The sequence below is a fragment of the Acomys minous genome, assembly GCF_964271855.1.
Source record: "Acomys minous genome assembly, chromosome: 2".
Taxonomy (NCBI): Eukaryota; Metazoa; Chordata; class Mammalia; order Rodentia; family Muridae; genus Acomys; species Acomys minous.
Window position 1 is genome coordinate 2,430,278 of NC_140484.1, and position 16,626 is coordinate 2,446,903.

Here is a 16,626-nt window from a genome sequence, read left to right on the forward strand (position 1 = left end):
ATCCCTTCTTTACCAATCAGTGGCCTCTGGCTGCTGACGTGCTGCAAGACCCGAATGTGAGTTTTCACTGTAACCCAGCAAACCTTATCATGAGGGCTTTGGCTTAACGGTCTGCAACTTGAGAGCTCCATGGCTGCTGTAGAGATTCTTTTCCAGGGAACACTTGGGAAACTTCAGACCACTGGGTCTCAGCCTTCCTAATTCTGCGACCCTTTCAATCAGTTCCTCATGCTGTGGTGACCCTCACTCATGAAATTATATACATTGTTTCTTCAGAACTGTAAATATATGATATGCAGGATATCTGATGTGTGACCCCTGTCAAGGCGTTGTTCAACCCCCAAAGGGGTCTCAACCCACAGTTTGAGACTGCTGTTTTAGACCGATTCTGCGCATCTGGAGCTGGTCAGTTTTCATCACTGACTTCACAGTTTCTTCCACCATATTCCGATCTGCTAGATGTTGGTTAACTTTTTTAAAAATCACAGATCACATTGTTTTCTTTTGTCAGTTTATTCAAAGATTCTGGGAGACTGGAGTCCTAGGTAAAAGCCAGATTGAGAAATGCCCAGCAAGACAGGCTGTGAAACAGGGATTCTGTCCTGGGCTTCCAGGAACGGGATGGCTTTGGTTTGTGCCTTTGAAAGTTCGACTAGATTATGGAGAGGCAGAGGTTCTGTGAGAGCCAGCGCAGCAGAAGCAGGATCACAGAAAACATCAGCCGTGTCTCAGAGTCCCATCACTCCCGAGATGTCCGACCAGAGAGTGATGGGGAAAGTGGCTAATTCTAGCCACCAGTGTCACAAGAGGGAGGTCCCTTGAGCCTGGAGCTCTGTCTTAAGTGGCCAGAATGACATTGGTAACATTCACAGAGGACATGATGGTGCTATAACTTAGGAATATTCCCAAACTCAAACGCCACAACAAACGCTTACAGTCAATCACTTATGGTTCATCGCAGCAACCGAGAATTTAAGGTTTCATCATCTTTTCCAGAAGTTTCATTAGAAATAATGACACTGAGGACAGGATTGCTGCTTTAGTGTTAGTTTTTATTATCAGAGGCCACGCGCCAGCAGCCTCCTAGCATGCGGACAGTGTGAGCAGGACGTCCTCCCTCACGGTTTCTCCACTACAGAAGTTAAACCTGAGGAGAGAGAACACAAAAGGTCATCTCTTCCTTGCACAAGTGGAGAGTTGGGCATGAGGACGGACACATGTGTCCCCTTCTCCAGCAGACGTTAGGATGTCACCCCAACCTCCTGACACGATGACAAGCATCTACAGAAGAGCTGTCAGTCCCTCCACAAGAGACAAGAAGCGCTCATTGCCATATCCTTTTAGGCCAGTGTTGATTGTGTGCAACTGAAACTGGGAGGCAGAGCCATGGCTGGGAGGGACTCTGACAGTGTCACGGTGGGTATGTTTGCCTGTTAGGGAGTTGTCATCAGCCTACATCGTTTTACAAGCCATGAACAATGCCGGGAGTTTGAGACTCGCCCTGTCTTCAGACATCCTTGGTATTGTCAGTCTTTTTAAACTTAACTGTTTAAATGCATCCATCATTTTTCCAATTTGTACTTTTCTAGTGAGTGATAGCATAACTCATTCTGTCTACTGTAATTTATGTCTAAAATACATTTCACACAGGCATAATCCTATTAGGTATTGATGCTAGAACTCCAGGGTGATGATCTCTGTCTCCTAGTCCTGGTGTTTGGACCACTTTCATTTAATATAATTACTGTTCTAGTTGGGTATAAGTCCACCATTTTTCTACACGTTTTCGTTGTTGTTGTTTTGTTTTGTTTTTGTTATCTTTGCCTTTTTATGCCCACTTTGAGATTTTACTTTTTTTCATTTTATAACTTTAATTTGTTTGCTACAGTTTTTTTCTTATAGTACCTACTATAATGTAACTTATTACATTAAACACACATGACAATACACCAATTCACACATGACATGGGGGCTTCCAACAGTATCTTTCCAATTCTCCTTTCCTACCTTCTATGATTGTTGTTATTATATGCTGAACTTATTCACTCCATCATCAAATTCTGCACACACACACACACACACACACACACACACACACACACACACACCATGCCCTCCCCCTCCGTTTCTATATGATATACTTGTAGACAAACTCTCCTATCCTCCCAACACTGCCATCAGTACGTGCCATCTTCTCCTGACCTTTTTTGAGCAAATGGAGCGAGTATTGGTAAGTATAATAATACCCTTATCTGTTATTCTAACGCCCATCCGAACGCATTGGATGCCAGTTCATTGATTACTTTCCTCCACGTGGCGGGCTCTGTTGCGCTACTGTTTGTGTAGCTTGGACTGTGTGAGTTAATGTCAGATATTGGATTTTTATCTTGTTACTGATACACAATTTCACATCTTATTTAAGTGTGCTGTGGGATGTAGTCATTTCAAGCCATTTCAAGTCTTGTTAAATCTAGCAAGAAATGGGATTGTATTAAATTCTCCACTCAGTATCAAAAAAAGGGCAGGTTTCTGTAATCTGCCTGGTGGGGACAGGCTCTAGTCTCACTCCTGGAGAGAAATGGGCACCACTCCGGTCCTTCTGAGTGGCTTTTGCCCCGGTCATGGCTGATTTGCTCACAAATGTGAAGCCATCAGACTGCACCAAATATCCAAGGGGCCTTTTTAGGACTCTACCACATCACTCTGTAGCCCTGTCTTCTCTGGCAGGCTGTGCCACAAAATCTAGCTACTCAAGATGCCAATTCTGGGCTCCATCTCTGAAGTGGTGAGAGACCGCTCACGCCTGCCTACACCACACCTAGAGATTCGCTTAGGGCTGTCGGCTGGTGGGGCAATTCTAAGTCTCCACCTGGCTTTGTCTTTCTCTTTCTCAGGCCTCACTGTCTACTTCTGCTTAGAGTTCAGTGTCTTGAAAACTGTTGTCCACGTGTTTTGTGTGAACTTTGGCCATTTCCTTTGGTATCCGGGGGGCCTTGCACTCCATCTCTAAAGAGCATCGGTCCCACTGGTTTCAGAAGGATGATCGCACATTTGCTGTGCTCTGCATAGACGATGGGGCTGACACTGGTGTCATGGGTGTCTCTTTCTCCTCTCCTGTCATCCCTTTGTGAACACCCTTAGCTCAGGGCATGTCAGTCTTGGTAAAAATGGAGACTTGATCTTCTGGCCCTTAGGGTTCACCAAGAAGACCAGTGACACAGAACAGCATATTCTGTTTTGTTTCTTGACAAAAACAAACAAACAAGTTCCCAACAACCTAAGTGTCCACGATTTTGGTGAGCCCATGAAATATGGGGGTGATGTGCACATGGGTCACTCACATAGTCTAAGCCTGTTTGCCAAAGGGACCACTGTTATCCCTTGCCTAAGAGTCCATCAAAGTGGCATCCTAACATTCCACACTGTCTCCTAAAGACACATGAGGTCGTAGGAAGCAGACATGGCTGGGACAGGTGTGGCCCCTATGAGAGGTGTGAACTACTTGGTGTGAATAGACTCATTTTCCCTTCTCATTGTTTTGACTCTTATTACTACTTACACTCTGCCATCATTTCTCTCCACTGCGATCCTTGATGCTCCCACTCTGGGTAGAGTTGGGTTGATCACATTGTTGTACCAAATAAATTTAACCTTCTGCAAATCTCCAACATCTATATCAGAGTCAAATTCATTGACATGAGTATTGCCTGGTTGCAGAGAGCCCCTGAGGAGTTAAGATGTTAACAGAAGTATATGTGAACACACATAAACACACACAGAATTAATTATATCTATAAATACACACTTACGTACAATATGCATATATGTTTCTAAAACCAGTTTACATTCCATTTGAATCTAAGCTTCTTGATAAAACATTTCTCACTCAAATGTCTGAAGTAAATTCTCACTTGTATTTGAACGCAGTGGTAGATTTTTCATCAGGGAGTCAGACTTATTTTAGTCATCTCTTCTTTACCACAGAATCAGATGTGTTTTTGTCATGATTCTCATGGTTTAATAAATGATGCTGTCTTTGTAAAAATATTTTCTCTACTGTTGTGTATAGAATAATTATTTACTAATTATAAATCAGAAGTCAGGCAACAAAATAAACATGAATGGTTTTCACAGAAAATATCAGAAAAAAATAAATATAATTTTGAAATGTATTGATGTGTAAGTGCTACAAGACAGCTTTCTTTGTGCTATATGTGATTATATGCTACATACATGTATATAATACAGAAAAAAACAGCAGTGTGCACCAGACCTTCATAGTATGCTAAAATTTAAGAAGCACCAAGTGATATTTTAGATATTTTACTCACTTGAAAATTTCATACTGCTTAGAGTTTCCTCCATTTCCAAACAAAGAAATAAGAATGTGTCCAGTGACCCTCTGTCCAGACAGGGTGACAGTCACCTGGTACCGCCAACCTGCATAGGGGACAACACTTGTAAGCTATCATCTTAGAGACAAGAGGTTATTGACAACAGGTTAACATATGCCCAGCAAATGCAGAATTTGAATAATCTATCATGTTGTTGGCAGTCCTTCTGGTAAAATGTCACAGTTGTTTTCCTCAGTGTTCAGGGTCAGGTACTGGGAAATGTGGACACAGCGAACATTTCCAGAGCTCATAAGTGAGGGCGTTTTGCGTCGTTTTACTTTTTTTCAAGCCAAAAGCCTAAGAGGCTCTTCTTGTTTAAATCTGTGGCTGGGGTGTAGCTCAGTGGTAGAGCACTTGCTGGCGTTTATCAGGGTCTGGGTTGCGTACCCAGTCCTGTCCACACCTCCCCAAAAGGAAAACTAAACTGAAAAATTAATAAAAAATAGAAACTTACGTGCAAAGTTACTCTTGTCGCCGGTGTTGAGGTAAAATTTCTGGTATAGTCCATTGGTTTTCCCAGGAAATCTGTCAGCATAGTGGCCCATCTGTGGGCACCCTCCACTCGGGCACGGGAAGCACTTGTTCTGTGAGATCAAAGGCGTGGTGACTGGGAATATTCTGACATTTAATGGGGTGCTATTTTATCACATATGTTTTATTACTGAGCCAGAGCTAATTCTGTTTCTGACAGTGATGGTGGGCGGTGACAGCATCTCAGTGAAGGGTAATGGTGTATCTTATCATCCAGGTCAAGCCTTCATTCTTAAATTAATGAAAATACAAAAACCACACCATAGGACAATTGGTATACACGTCTCCCCCTTTGCCTCTGTAACTCACTGTTTGTTCTAAGACATTTACTCTCTTGCTTGGTGATTAGAATTTATTTCAGAAAAATCACATAAGAAAGAACAAGAAATGAAGTAACCATCTTCCAGGCACAGCAGAGTCCGTGCAGAGGGCGGAGGCTCACATTGTAGGCCGTTCTCCACCCCCTTAGCATCTCCAGGGGTGCTCACATCTCAGAACATGACTCTCCCAGTGTGTTGGATGTTAAGACTTAGCCAGGCAGCTGGCACCAGAAGACAGGAACAGGAAAACCAGGGATTGTGGTAAAAGGGACAGCATGAAGAACAGAAGAAGACAGGCACAAGAAAACCAGGGATTGTGGTAAAAAGGGACAGAGCATGAACGACAGAGTTGGGAGGACCCAACTCCCTCAATCCTATCCTGGAGGCTCTTCCACAAGAGAGGCTCATGGAAGACTTCTCAGCCAGAAGATTAGATGACGGGCCTGCAGAGCCTCAGGGCCAGACATCCAGCAAGCTGAAAGCGACTAGGTCAGCCAGGGAGAAGCACAGCAGGCTTTCTATGGGCATTTCCCAAGAAGACTACAAAAGCCCCTGACTTAGCCTCCAAGGTTGTTCATCCATAAGACAGACAGGGATGTGGCCTGGATTCCAAAGGGACCAGGAGACCGTGTGCCCAGGGCCCATAGCTAGTCCCTCCGCAGAAGCTGGACCATCGCCAGGCATGCATGGGCCCACGGCAGTTAGGATGGAAGCAAGAGGAAGGGGTCCAAAGGCATAGAAATGTGAACACTGTGACGTTTTCCTTACGAAAGTGATGGGCATCTTACAAAAGAACATTTTGTCATTGAATCAGTCTGTTTTCATCGCATGGGACCTAAATATTTTTGGACCATTTGTTTACAGGAAGATAAAGTTAAGATTAAACCAAGAGGGGGCTCAGCTCTCACTGGATAGCGAACTCATTGTGAACAAAATATGTGCCCCTCTTGCATGTTTTGATTATTCTGCTTTTGTTGTTGTTCTGGGCCAAGCACTTAACGTGTGTCACGTGACTAATTGCTTTACCAAGGGCATTGCATCTGGCATCATTACATTTCTAGATAAAGGGAGAGTCTTAAGGAAATTAAATACTTTGTCTGATGTCACCTAAGTTCTTCTTAACAAGTTCTTAATGGCTAAGGTATATCTCTCTAGTACTTGTGACTTACATGAAATGTTAGTTAGTTGAAATTTTCCTTGTTACATAGCAGTGGTAAAATTTTTGATTAAAGAAAAAGCTGTAGTGAAAAATCAATTTTCCAAAACAGAAGTCTAGAAATATCATGTTTGATACTACACATATGAAAGAGTAGAAAATGTGACAAATTAAAACTACTGATGAATATGAGATTGCAAAGACATAGCCGTATGTCCAAAGTTCTACAGTTTAAAGGTCAGAATTTAAATTAAAGGTCACCAGCGTCCTCTGGCCAGGGCTTTCCAATTGCTATGAACTAGCATTTATGTGTTGGTTTAGGATTCCTGGCCCCACCGCAGGTCTGAACATTTACTTGAGTCAGAGATGTATTAGGTAAAACGTTTCCACTCACAAAGCCCGTTGTTCTAAATCCCCAAAAGGCTTTTCTGCTACCGAAATTCATTTGCATGAGTTTAGTACAACAAATATACAACTATACATGGTCAGAAAATGACATCACCACAGTGAGCCATAGCTATAAAAGAATTGATAGTCACAAATCCAAGTAGGGGTGCAGAGACGGGGCACAGTGCCAGCTGTGAGCTTGGCATGCATGTGGCTCTGGCTTGGATCGTCAGTAATGAAAGGAACAACAAAAAAACATAAAAAGAAATCCACAGGGCAGATGGAAGCTACTCACTGCAGAAAACCCGCTGTAGGAGCTACAGGAGAAGCCAGCAAAGCCGGTCGGGTTGAGGATGCTGTCAGAGTAATACTTGTAGCTTCTTAAGTGGTTACAGGCAGCAAAGTCTCGAGTTCCTGTGGAGTCAGGCATGACGTCAGTGCCAGATTTTACTTCTCCAAGTCACATTATGGTGAGAACAAGTGCTGTAGTCGGGGCAAACTCATGGAGGTCACAGCACAAGGTGACTCATGAAGTGTGCGCAGGATGTGAGAGGCAATAAGAAATTAAACACTTAAGAATCATAATGGCTCTTAAGCGAAAAGGAAAACGTGAGAAGGGGAAGGCTGCTCCTTATCGATATACAATATGTAATATTGTTCCCTGATTAGGTCCCTCGGAAGTGGGTTGCAAGGACCAGAGAGCTAGGCCAGCAGTGGAGAGCACTTGCTGTTTCTGCAGAGGACCCAGGTTCAGTGACCAGCACCCACGTGGTGGCTCACAACCATCTGTGACTCCAGTTCCAGGGGATCTGAATTCTTCCGGCTTCTATATGCACCAGGCAGGCACATATGTTACGCAGACAAAATAATAATAATAATAATAATAATAATAATAATAATAATAATAATAAATCTTTTTAAAAGAAAGGCGAAGACTTGGGTTACAAACACAATTGCTGCTCCAAAGTTTCCTCACGATCGTTCGTCACAACGGAACTTGAGTCTCAGGGACACGATAGGATTCCTTCGCTATATAAAACTAGTATGAGCTCTGTACAATTCCAGAGTGGCTAGCACACCTAACAATGAGAGCCACGGACAGCGGAAATCAGCGTGCGTAATGGTCTTACCTTCCCAGATTCCATCAATGTCAACAATCTGGGACAGAATATTCTTCTGGCATCCTGGCATTTCTTGTCCTCCATTTGGGAAGAAATCTAGGTGACCCACAGTTTGGCTCATTCCAAATCCTGAAGATTTTTTTAAAAGTAATGGAAAGATTTTTTTTTTATTACTGCATGACCAAGGCACCATTAAAACATCCTAATGCCAAGATTAAAATCAACAGACTGGAAGAGCTCACCTAAGTTGGGGATAATGGGGGCAGCATCTGTGTGAATTGCATCCACAAACTTGGCATCAGTGGGGTCCAGCCGGACTTCCTCAGGTGTGCCCTGGAAGTAAGGTTCGGCTGGGTCCAACCCTGGAGCAGACAGGACAGGTCAAAGGTTATGTTGGTTATATCAACGTGCGCAATCGCCCTTCTCCAAGTACTGGCCACTGTTGTAAGGTGCGCGCGGCAAGAGACAAAGTGACAGCTTGCCTCTGATTATGGATCTTTAGCTCCCTTGAGAACCTCGCTCACCAGCAGCAGTTCCCATCAAGTGGCTGACCCCAGGAAACGCCGAACTAAAGGCTCCTCAGGCCAAAGATTTCCACCAGATTCTAATCTTCCAGGAAAGCAGAGCCTTCCCGGGACTGAATCCACAGCCTGGTATCCATACACCTGGCAGAGCAGGCTGTGGTAAGCAACTGTAAACTACGGGAAAGAATGTTCTGGAAGAATGCTTTTTCAATAAACCAGTGAAGACTCTGGATGCTCCCATCGATCTAAGTGTGACCAACTTTTCCAAAATATAGAATAAGACAGCACAGAAAGTTGTAAGACGGGGAAGGGAACTAGTTGTTCCCTGAAGTGGCCGTGTCTCATGTCCAGGGCAGCCGTGTCTTCCTTGTTACGTTACCTGAGCCTGCGGCGCTGGCCTAATGCAGCAGCCTGCAGTTTGAAAACGGCATTTTTGATCTAGTTAGCCCAGCCCGGAACTGGAAGCTCCAGGAAGCCTGACCAACTGCCTCCTCCCACTGCAATGGGATTGTAGTTGATGAGGCTGGGGTCTGTTATCCACCAGAATTAAAACGGAATTCAGCTGGTTATACACTAACTCCATGGGTTAAAGTCTACTCTTATTTATGATATTTGTTAAAGAAATTTGAATGTCGTGGATGTCTGAAAATGGACAGCTAGACATAGTGCTTCTGGGTAGTCTAAGCCCATGTTTTAGTTACACGCACTATATTTATATATTAAACAATGTGGTGATGACCAAATACTGAAAGCAAGAAAACAACCCACCAGGTCACACTGCTTTGAGCTCTGATCACCTGGCACAATTCAGAAAGTGTGATGAGATCAGAGCGCCCCCTTGCCCTCCCCCGACCCAGAGCTCCCTCCTGTGCCTCCCTGTAGCCTCTCAGAGGGTACATATGGTCTGGTCATCCAGTTGGGCCAACCTGTGATTCTCCCGATGGCTCCAAATGTCCTCTTTCCAGCTTCCCCAGCAATGTGGGAGCCCAGGCTGTGGCCAATGACGTGGACGTTGTCCAGTGAGTATCCAAGTTCGTTCTGTTGGAAAGGAAATGAAGGAGAGCTTCGTTAAAATGTTTGCAAGTAGTACAAAATGCCAGACAGCCAAAGAGGAGTGCCTCTGACACTCGGCTTCTAAGAAGACGCGCTCCTCCCTTCAGAGCCCCCCCATAATCACTGTGCGGAAACAGAAATGAGTTCCACTAGGTTTAGAATCCTGGTGCCTTCTCCCACTGCTGAGAGAGAGAGCCCGTGAAGGACATGTGACTCATAATCAGAGGAGATGGTGACCTAGGTACGTGGATCAGGAATCCATGAGGCAATTAATCAAGCTCATTTGAGTTTGACGTTTTTAAAGACTTTACAGTGCCCGGTCATACTAGCTTGTCACCACTGTGCTTTTGTTCAGTAAAATGAACGACAACCGAGGAGATGGCTCAGTCAGCAGAGCCCAAGGACCCACATTAGGATCCCTAAGGCCCATGTAAACAAACGATGGATGCCTGCAATCCCAGGGCTACAGAGGCAGAGACAGGCAGGTCCTGGAACTCAGTCCTGCCTGTGTCTACTCAGTGACAACCTCGGCTCAGAAAGCAGAATGCAGAACAGTCCAGGAAGACACTCCACGCACACATGCACAGACATGTTTGCACACCCGCATGAGCGTATGGATGCCCCGCCCCTGCCCACACACACAGTGAAAATAAGTAAAACAACAACAACAACAACAACAACAACAACAAAACAACCATAAATGTGTGGCTGATATCAGCATATCAAGTTGATACTGAAGGGCAAAATTACAGTGAGCCCTGACAGTTTGGTGCTCTGTCTCAGCAGCGGAGTGCCTGACTAACATGAGCAGCCCCAGGGTCCCCGCCCACAACTAAAATGAAATAAACACACCAGCAGGATTCAAGCGGTATCACCAACCTAGTTGCTTAAGTTCATTTTAACTAAAAATAAAAACTAGTTATTGAAATAAATTGGTAATTGATGAAGCCTGAATAGAGGTCGGGATGGGGGTGGTGGGGGTGGAGTTCATCTTTAACTAAAGGGGAATATTATCATATTTAAATCTGTTTTGGAAGGAGAGCCCAGACACCAGTGCCTAGGGGCTTTTACACAACGCAGCGTCAGTTACCTTAAGAACATTAGCCAGATATGCCACTTCTGCCCCCACAACCCGGACATTCTGCGTGGCCTGGGTGTACGTAGCTCGGGAGCCGCCTTTCCAGTCCACACAGATGCAGTTCACACTCTCCACCTGGAACATGTTCTGTGATGGAAGAGACATAGCCAAGTCACTCAGGTTCTTTGCTCACCGGTGAGCAGCATACTTGAAGATCTGGTAAATTCTCTTCTTGGCCTGCACCATTAGCTGCAATGGCAACCCAAGGTTATGGCCAGAGTCTGGTCTCTGTTGAGCAAGCTGTCCTTTGTCAAGTCTAACATTGGCTCCAGACCAGCGGGGCAGCCACTAGGGGATCTGGATTTTTAGGGTTTCTGCTGCAGCAACTGCATAGACATTGGATATAGAGAAAAGTATTGGAGACAGTGTGTCACTGCATGGACAGCGTCGCTGCATGGACAGTAAAGGGACCGTACTTAAGTGGAATGCCTGGTAAAACCTGAACTATCTCTGCATCAGTTACTAAGTAGCTATGTCATAGAGCCCTGCACACCTCCGTACCCCACACCCAACTGTCCCAGGACCCTTGTGCCCACCACTACCTCCCCCACCCGGCCCACCCCCCAGCTCCAGGCTCAGGCCATCTCAGACTGCAGTGTGGTGATGACCAACATTTGTCCTCCTTAGTTGGGACCAGTGTCTTTCTGGTTGGACACCTTCCCTCAGGAGAGTGCCACGGCTCACCCTGCACATGTTGGAGAGCCAGTTTTCTTCTCCCTTGTCGATGAATCCATGGATAATGAAGCGTGTTTTCCTGTTTGTTTTGAAGTTGGAGTTTCTGATGGTTGATGCATCTGCAGTGATTTGCTGTTTGGGGTAGAAAAGCGTTCTCAGTCAGCTTCCTTCTAGGAGTGAAGCCTAGCTTCTACGATCACTTGTGTGTGGACAGAGATGGAAGGTCGGATTCCTGAAAGCCCTCAAAGGCGAGCCGTTCAGTCGCCCCCAAACTGCTAACTGTCCACGTGTAGCTGTTTGATGCAGACATCATGTCACCCACAGTGTGACTAAGACCTTCAGTGGAAGTCTTTGTGCCTGTGTCTATCTACATATGTTTATGATCTACCCAACATTAGGTGGCATATACATATTCTAATATGCTTCCAGGCACGATGGTGTTATTGCTCCATAAATCCAGTGTAAGCTGAAAGTATTGTAAGTGGGTTTTGCTTTACATTTTTCGTCAGGGTCTCATATAGACCAAGAGACTTGAGCTCACTAAACAGCTGAGGATGCCCTTGAACGCCTGAATCAATGCCTATCTTTCAAGTGCTCAGGTTAAAGATGCTACCGTACTTGGCTGGAAAGCATTAAAAGCTGGAAATGTCTCCTAAATAGCTGGCCTAGTTTCTATCATTGCTTTGCCACATACAGAGCTGTCAGTCAGTCTTATGATTAGTGAAAACTGGAAACGATAGCTCACTACTGCTCCTTCCCGTGGCTATAGTTCAGCATATTGCCAGTCCAGAAGCTTCTGTTGAAAACACACCACTTTGCACCAGATCCTGTTAAGTTGAACCATCTTAGGTGGAGTCCTTATGTGCACGCCTGCATATACTAGGTAATCTTATTTAAGATACACAAATGCAATATAACATATTCTTTATCACAATATGCATCAGTGTGCATGTTACACTGTCCTCGTGTGTATATAATATTTTATACGGTACACAGAAGGTAGGACATAAGTAAGAATTGTGTGGCCATTTATAAATGAGTTTTTAAAAAGTCCTTAGTCTGCTCTGAAAGTCTAAAAAGTATACACACTCCACTGTCTCCCATATTCTCATGAGAGGGATTGCGTAGTCACGGTAACAACACAAAGCCCGTGACAGCCAGCCCTGAAAACAACAGCTATTCCCACCTGGTAGTTGCTGGGGTTCTCGTTGGTGTAGAGGAGGAAGCGGGTGTTGATCTGCGATGGGCTCCAGGGCAGCGCTTTCAGGGGTCTGTCGATAGTTCCTGACCATGGGGCGTCATCGCTGAAGCAGCCGAGCCTGTCATAGCAGACTTCTCTTCCTGAAACCGCCCACAAACGTTTCAGTTGAGGTGTTACCTTAACCGTCTAGAGCTGAATTGACCAAAAGTGAGGTGATGTCTTCCTCTGCCCTCCTGCTCACACTCACAACCCCGCGGCTGGAGACAGTGGCTCTGCTGTACACAGGCTACGGCCTCAAGCCTAACCCTGGCCACGTCTCAACCCAAACCCTCACGTCTCTGTCAGTTTCAGTCAAGGACTTATTTTAGCTTCTTGACCCAGAAGTGTTCTTGGGCCATTGGTCCTAGTCGTTAGGAGTGCCCCTTGGTCCCAGTGCCTTGTCAGTTAGTGGGGTGCCCCTTGGCCCCAGGAACTGGTGGTGTGATTTTGTGGAAGCTCTCAACTTGGGTGAAGAATTTTAAGTTTTATGCAAGGGTCAAATTTTGTATCTTCACCTTGGCTGAAGATATGGATGTCTGAATCGTGTTTGAGGACCACCCCGGCTTTCTGTGACATAGAAGGTGCTCCCAAGCATACAAAAACATCCGGTTTGGCAGCTGTGGTCTAGCACACCACTCCACAAAGGAACAGAGCAAAGGAAGAATTCTGAGCAGCGTGAAGCCCAGGCTAAGGCCGGACGGACGAGGAGCAGCAGCTGCTAAGAAGGCTGAATTTCTCTAAACTTTCCTGCGTGCCCGGGCCCTGAACAGGGTGATTTAATTCTCTGGCGGAAGTGCAGCAGTCATGTAGCCATTTCACATGGATATTGGAGGATCAGAGTGCTTTCGGATTTTGCTCAGTGTCATAGAGTTGTAGGTTCAGACACCTCCCTTGACCGGAGAGGAGCTAGATTCAGAAAATAAACACCCAGCTACCCTGGGAGGTCAGATAAACAGTGCGTCTGTAGCCCAGCGGCGTGTGTGATGTGTCTGCACTATTACCTGTCTGAAGCAAACTGAAGTAATCCTGGGGGGCTGTACCTCACAGGGCGCCACCCTCAGGTGCTCTCAATCCCATGCTAAACTCAATTTATTTCTAGTCTTCCTCCATCCAGCATTGGCCTTAGCTAAGTCCTCATCCTCATCATGGCCAGGACCCGGCTGTCACAGCCTTCTGGAAAGAGCCACATGGCCAGCCTTTCCCTTCTCCACACGCATCTTCTCTCACCGGCTACGGCTCCCAGCAGCACCGCAAAGGTCCACAGTGGCAGCATCTGCACATGGGGAAAACACGGCTGAGTCCAATAGACAAAAGATTGCCAGGATCCATGTTCGCTCAGACTTTGGGGTGAGGGGAGGAAGGGTGCAAGGTAACAAATTAGTCTCCCAATTGCATTCCTGACTCACCGTGGCGGATCCGTCAGGTTCCACGGACAGCAAGGGAACACCGGGATGTCCTTTTATGGGAGAGCCTTATCTTTCCAAGCAGTGTCATGGAAAAGTGGCTCGAGAAAAGAGAGGCTCCAAGGACGAAGTGCTAATTTTAATCGCAGATAAGCCCAGCTCAGTAAGTAGGCTGAGTGTTCCAAGGAGGTCGTGGGAAGATTAGAAAGTGCTAGATATGGAGCGTTCTGGAGTGCTGTGCTTGTGTGCTGCTCAGAACCTCTGTCTTTTCTCTGCTCCTGCGAACAGCTCCTGATTCTTAAGCCTCTCCTTAGCCATCGGTGTGCCTGTGGGCGCGCGCACACCAGCCCGACTCTCTTCACGTCTCTCACAACAGCTATCCTGAGCACCAGCCCTGTCAGGCACACGGCTCATGCAGCCCCTGAGTGAGCCGATCTCCCCTTGAACACAGGGAAACAGTAGAAAGCCTTCATGAGCATGGAGGGTCTGTGAGAGTGGGGGTGCTTTATGTGGCAAATCCACACGGGGAAGTAGAGTAACAGGTGGGCACCTACAATGTATCCACCTGTGACCCCAGCATGGGGGTACTAATTTAGGAGGTTTGTGAGTCCCAGGCTAGCATGATAACACACACACACACACACACACATACACACACACACACACACACACTTACACACTTACACTATATAAAAACAAGGATAGCCAAGGAGGCTTGGGGGATAAAGGTGCTGCCATGCAAACTTGACACACACACACACACACACACACACACACGCACACACATGCACACACTCACACTATATCAAAACAAGGATAGCCAAGGAGGCTCTGAGGATAAAGGTGCTGCCGTGCAAACTTGACAACATGAGTTTAGTCCCCAGAAGCTACACAGCAGGGGAGAAGGTTTACCAAAGCTGTCCTCTGACCTCCATGTGTATAGTGGCTTCCCACAATGATAATAGCAATAAAATTAAAAAGAGGAAGAAGAAGAAAATAAGGGAGGAGAGGTGTAGGAGACTTCACCATCAGATGAAATTAGGAATAAAATGGGAAAAATTTAAAACTTTAAATGAAATTCAACTTACAGAAATATAGCCTGTGCCACGGCTCTGACAGCAGACAACCATGGTGGGTTAGTGTGGCGGGTTACTTAGAGTTACAGGGGGAAGCATAATTTTAAGGACTGGGCTTTAGAATCATACCAAGTTGGTATAAATATAGATTAAAAAAGAATCAAGTAATAAATAAATAAAATCTAACAAGCAACAGAATAAAAAATTCCCTAAGAGCCATTAAGATCCGAAGTCTTGGGTGACGGGTGTAGCTCTGGGTAGAATGCTGCTGCCTAGCGCGCTTGAGGCCTGGGTTCTGTCTCCAAGGCCACAAAAGAGACAGGCAAACATCTGAGAGAGGAGGACGGAGGGGGAGAGGGGAAGGGGAGGGGGGAGAGGGGAGAGAGTTGCAGAAATACTCCTAACGAACCAACGGTCATCCTGAATTACCACATCATTTATTTTCCTTTTCCCCAGTAATTCACCCATTTCTGAACTGGTGTGTAAGCCATGTGTCTCATAATTTGGGGAGCCTTATTTTTTTTAACTACCGAATTAGGATTCAATACCACCTAACTTTGAAATACATTGTCAATGGAGAATTAGTGTGTAAACTGAAGTAGTTTCATATTTTAGAATGCTCCAGGAAAAAAAAAATCAGTTTCTCAAATCTAGAAATGCTGACGACGAGGAAGTGGGGCCTGATCTGCTGTCCCTCCCGCCAGTCCTGTCAGAGTGATGCCCCCAAATCCCAGGTGTGCTGAGCTCTTCAGTTGGTTGTTGTGTTCAAACCCCTCACGTGCCTTTTGGGTGTCCGCTCTGTCTTACGTGGCAGAGAGTGCCGGCCTCCTCCCCAGCCTCTCCTGAGGTACATACCTCACGTGTCCGAGCAGCGGTGGATTTCCTTCACTGGAGTTACACGCAGTTGTCAGCTGCCACATGGTGGCTGACGGGAAGAGAGGAGAAAGTGCTTGCAACTCCTGAGCCTCCCGCGCCCTGGGCCTCGAACCCACTCTCTAGCCAATGACGACCTTGACTTTCTTCTGATCCTTATGCCTCCATCTCCCAAATTCTGAGACCATCACCCCAGTTTCCACACTGCTGGACTCGGGGCTTCACACCAGCAGAGACTCACCCCTCGACCCTGGATTCCCTTAAGGCACGCACTTTCTCTAACCTCCATGACCTGTTGAGGTAAAGATTCTGACACTGAACTAAGTATTTCAGCACGGAGTTTGAATAACCCTAAGCCTTTCCTACAACCTCCTAAATTACAAAAATATATTTGTTTAAGTCTTGACTCCAAATTGGTGGATTTTAACAATTACTTTTTTTACTTCGATTTCTGGCGAGAACCTTTGCTTCCTAGACAGCCTGGGCTATGTGACGGTTGGTCAAGGGCTACAGGTAATCACCAGCCCCCTTTGCCTGGTCCCCTAGGTGCAAGCAACAGGAAGCTGAGAGTCAGTGCTCTGCATGTGGAGGATGCTCCTCAGCATGAACCAGTTCTAACCAGTGCTACCACAGAGCCTCCAGCCTTTGACGTTCTTCCTCACAGGTCAGATCACAGGTTCAGAGGTCAGCCTTGAGCATTGCAGACATGGAGCTGCTACAGGCTCCCACGAAGAA

General features: G+C 45.9%; 1 protein-coding gene across 1 annotated transcript; it reads right to left on the bottom strand.

Annotated features, from left to right (window-relative positions):
• Positions 1 to 1,038: 1,038 nt before the first annotated feature.
• LOC311581570 (pancreatic triacylglycerol lipase) lies at positions 1,039 to 14,029 on the bottom strand. The gene is made up of 13 exons (XM_084753984.1): positions 13,946 to 14,029; positions 13,767 to 13,812; positions 12,486 to 12,640; positions 11,309 to 11,431; positions 10,577 to 10,711; positions 9,360 to 9,471; positions 8,152 to 8,271; positions 7,919 to 8,038; positions 7,084 to 7,202; positions 4,849 to 4,978; positions 4,332 to 4,440; positions 3,560 to 3,724; positions 1,039 to 1,147 (listed from the first exon to the last, which is right to left on the bottom strand). The coding sequence occupies exons 2-13, from the start codon at positions 13,810 to 13,812 to the stop codon at positions 1,084 to 1,086; spliced, it is 1,398 nt and encodes a 465-aa protein (XP_084610110.1). The 5' UTR covers positions 13,946 to 14,029; the 3' UTR covers positions 1,039 to 1,083.
• Positions 14,030 to 16,626: the final 2,597 nt, after the last annotated feature.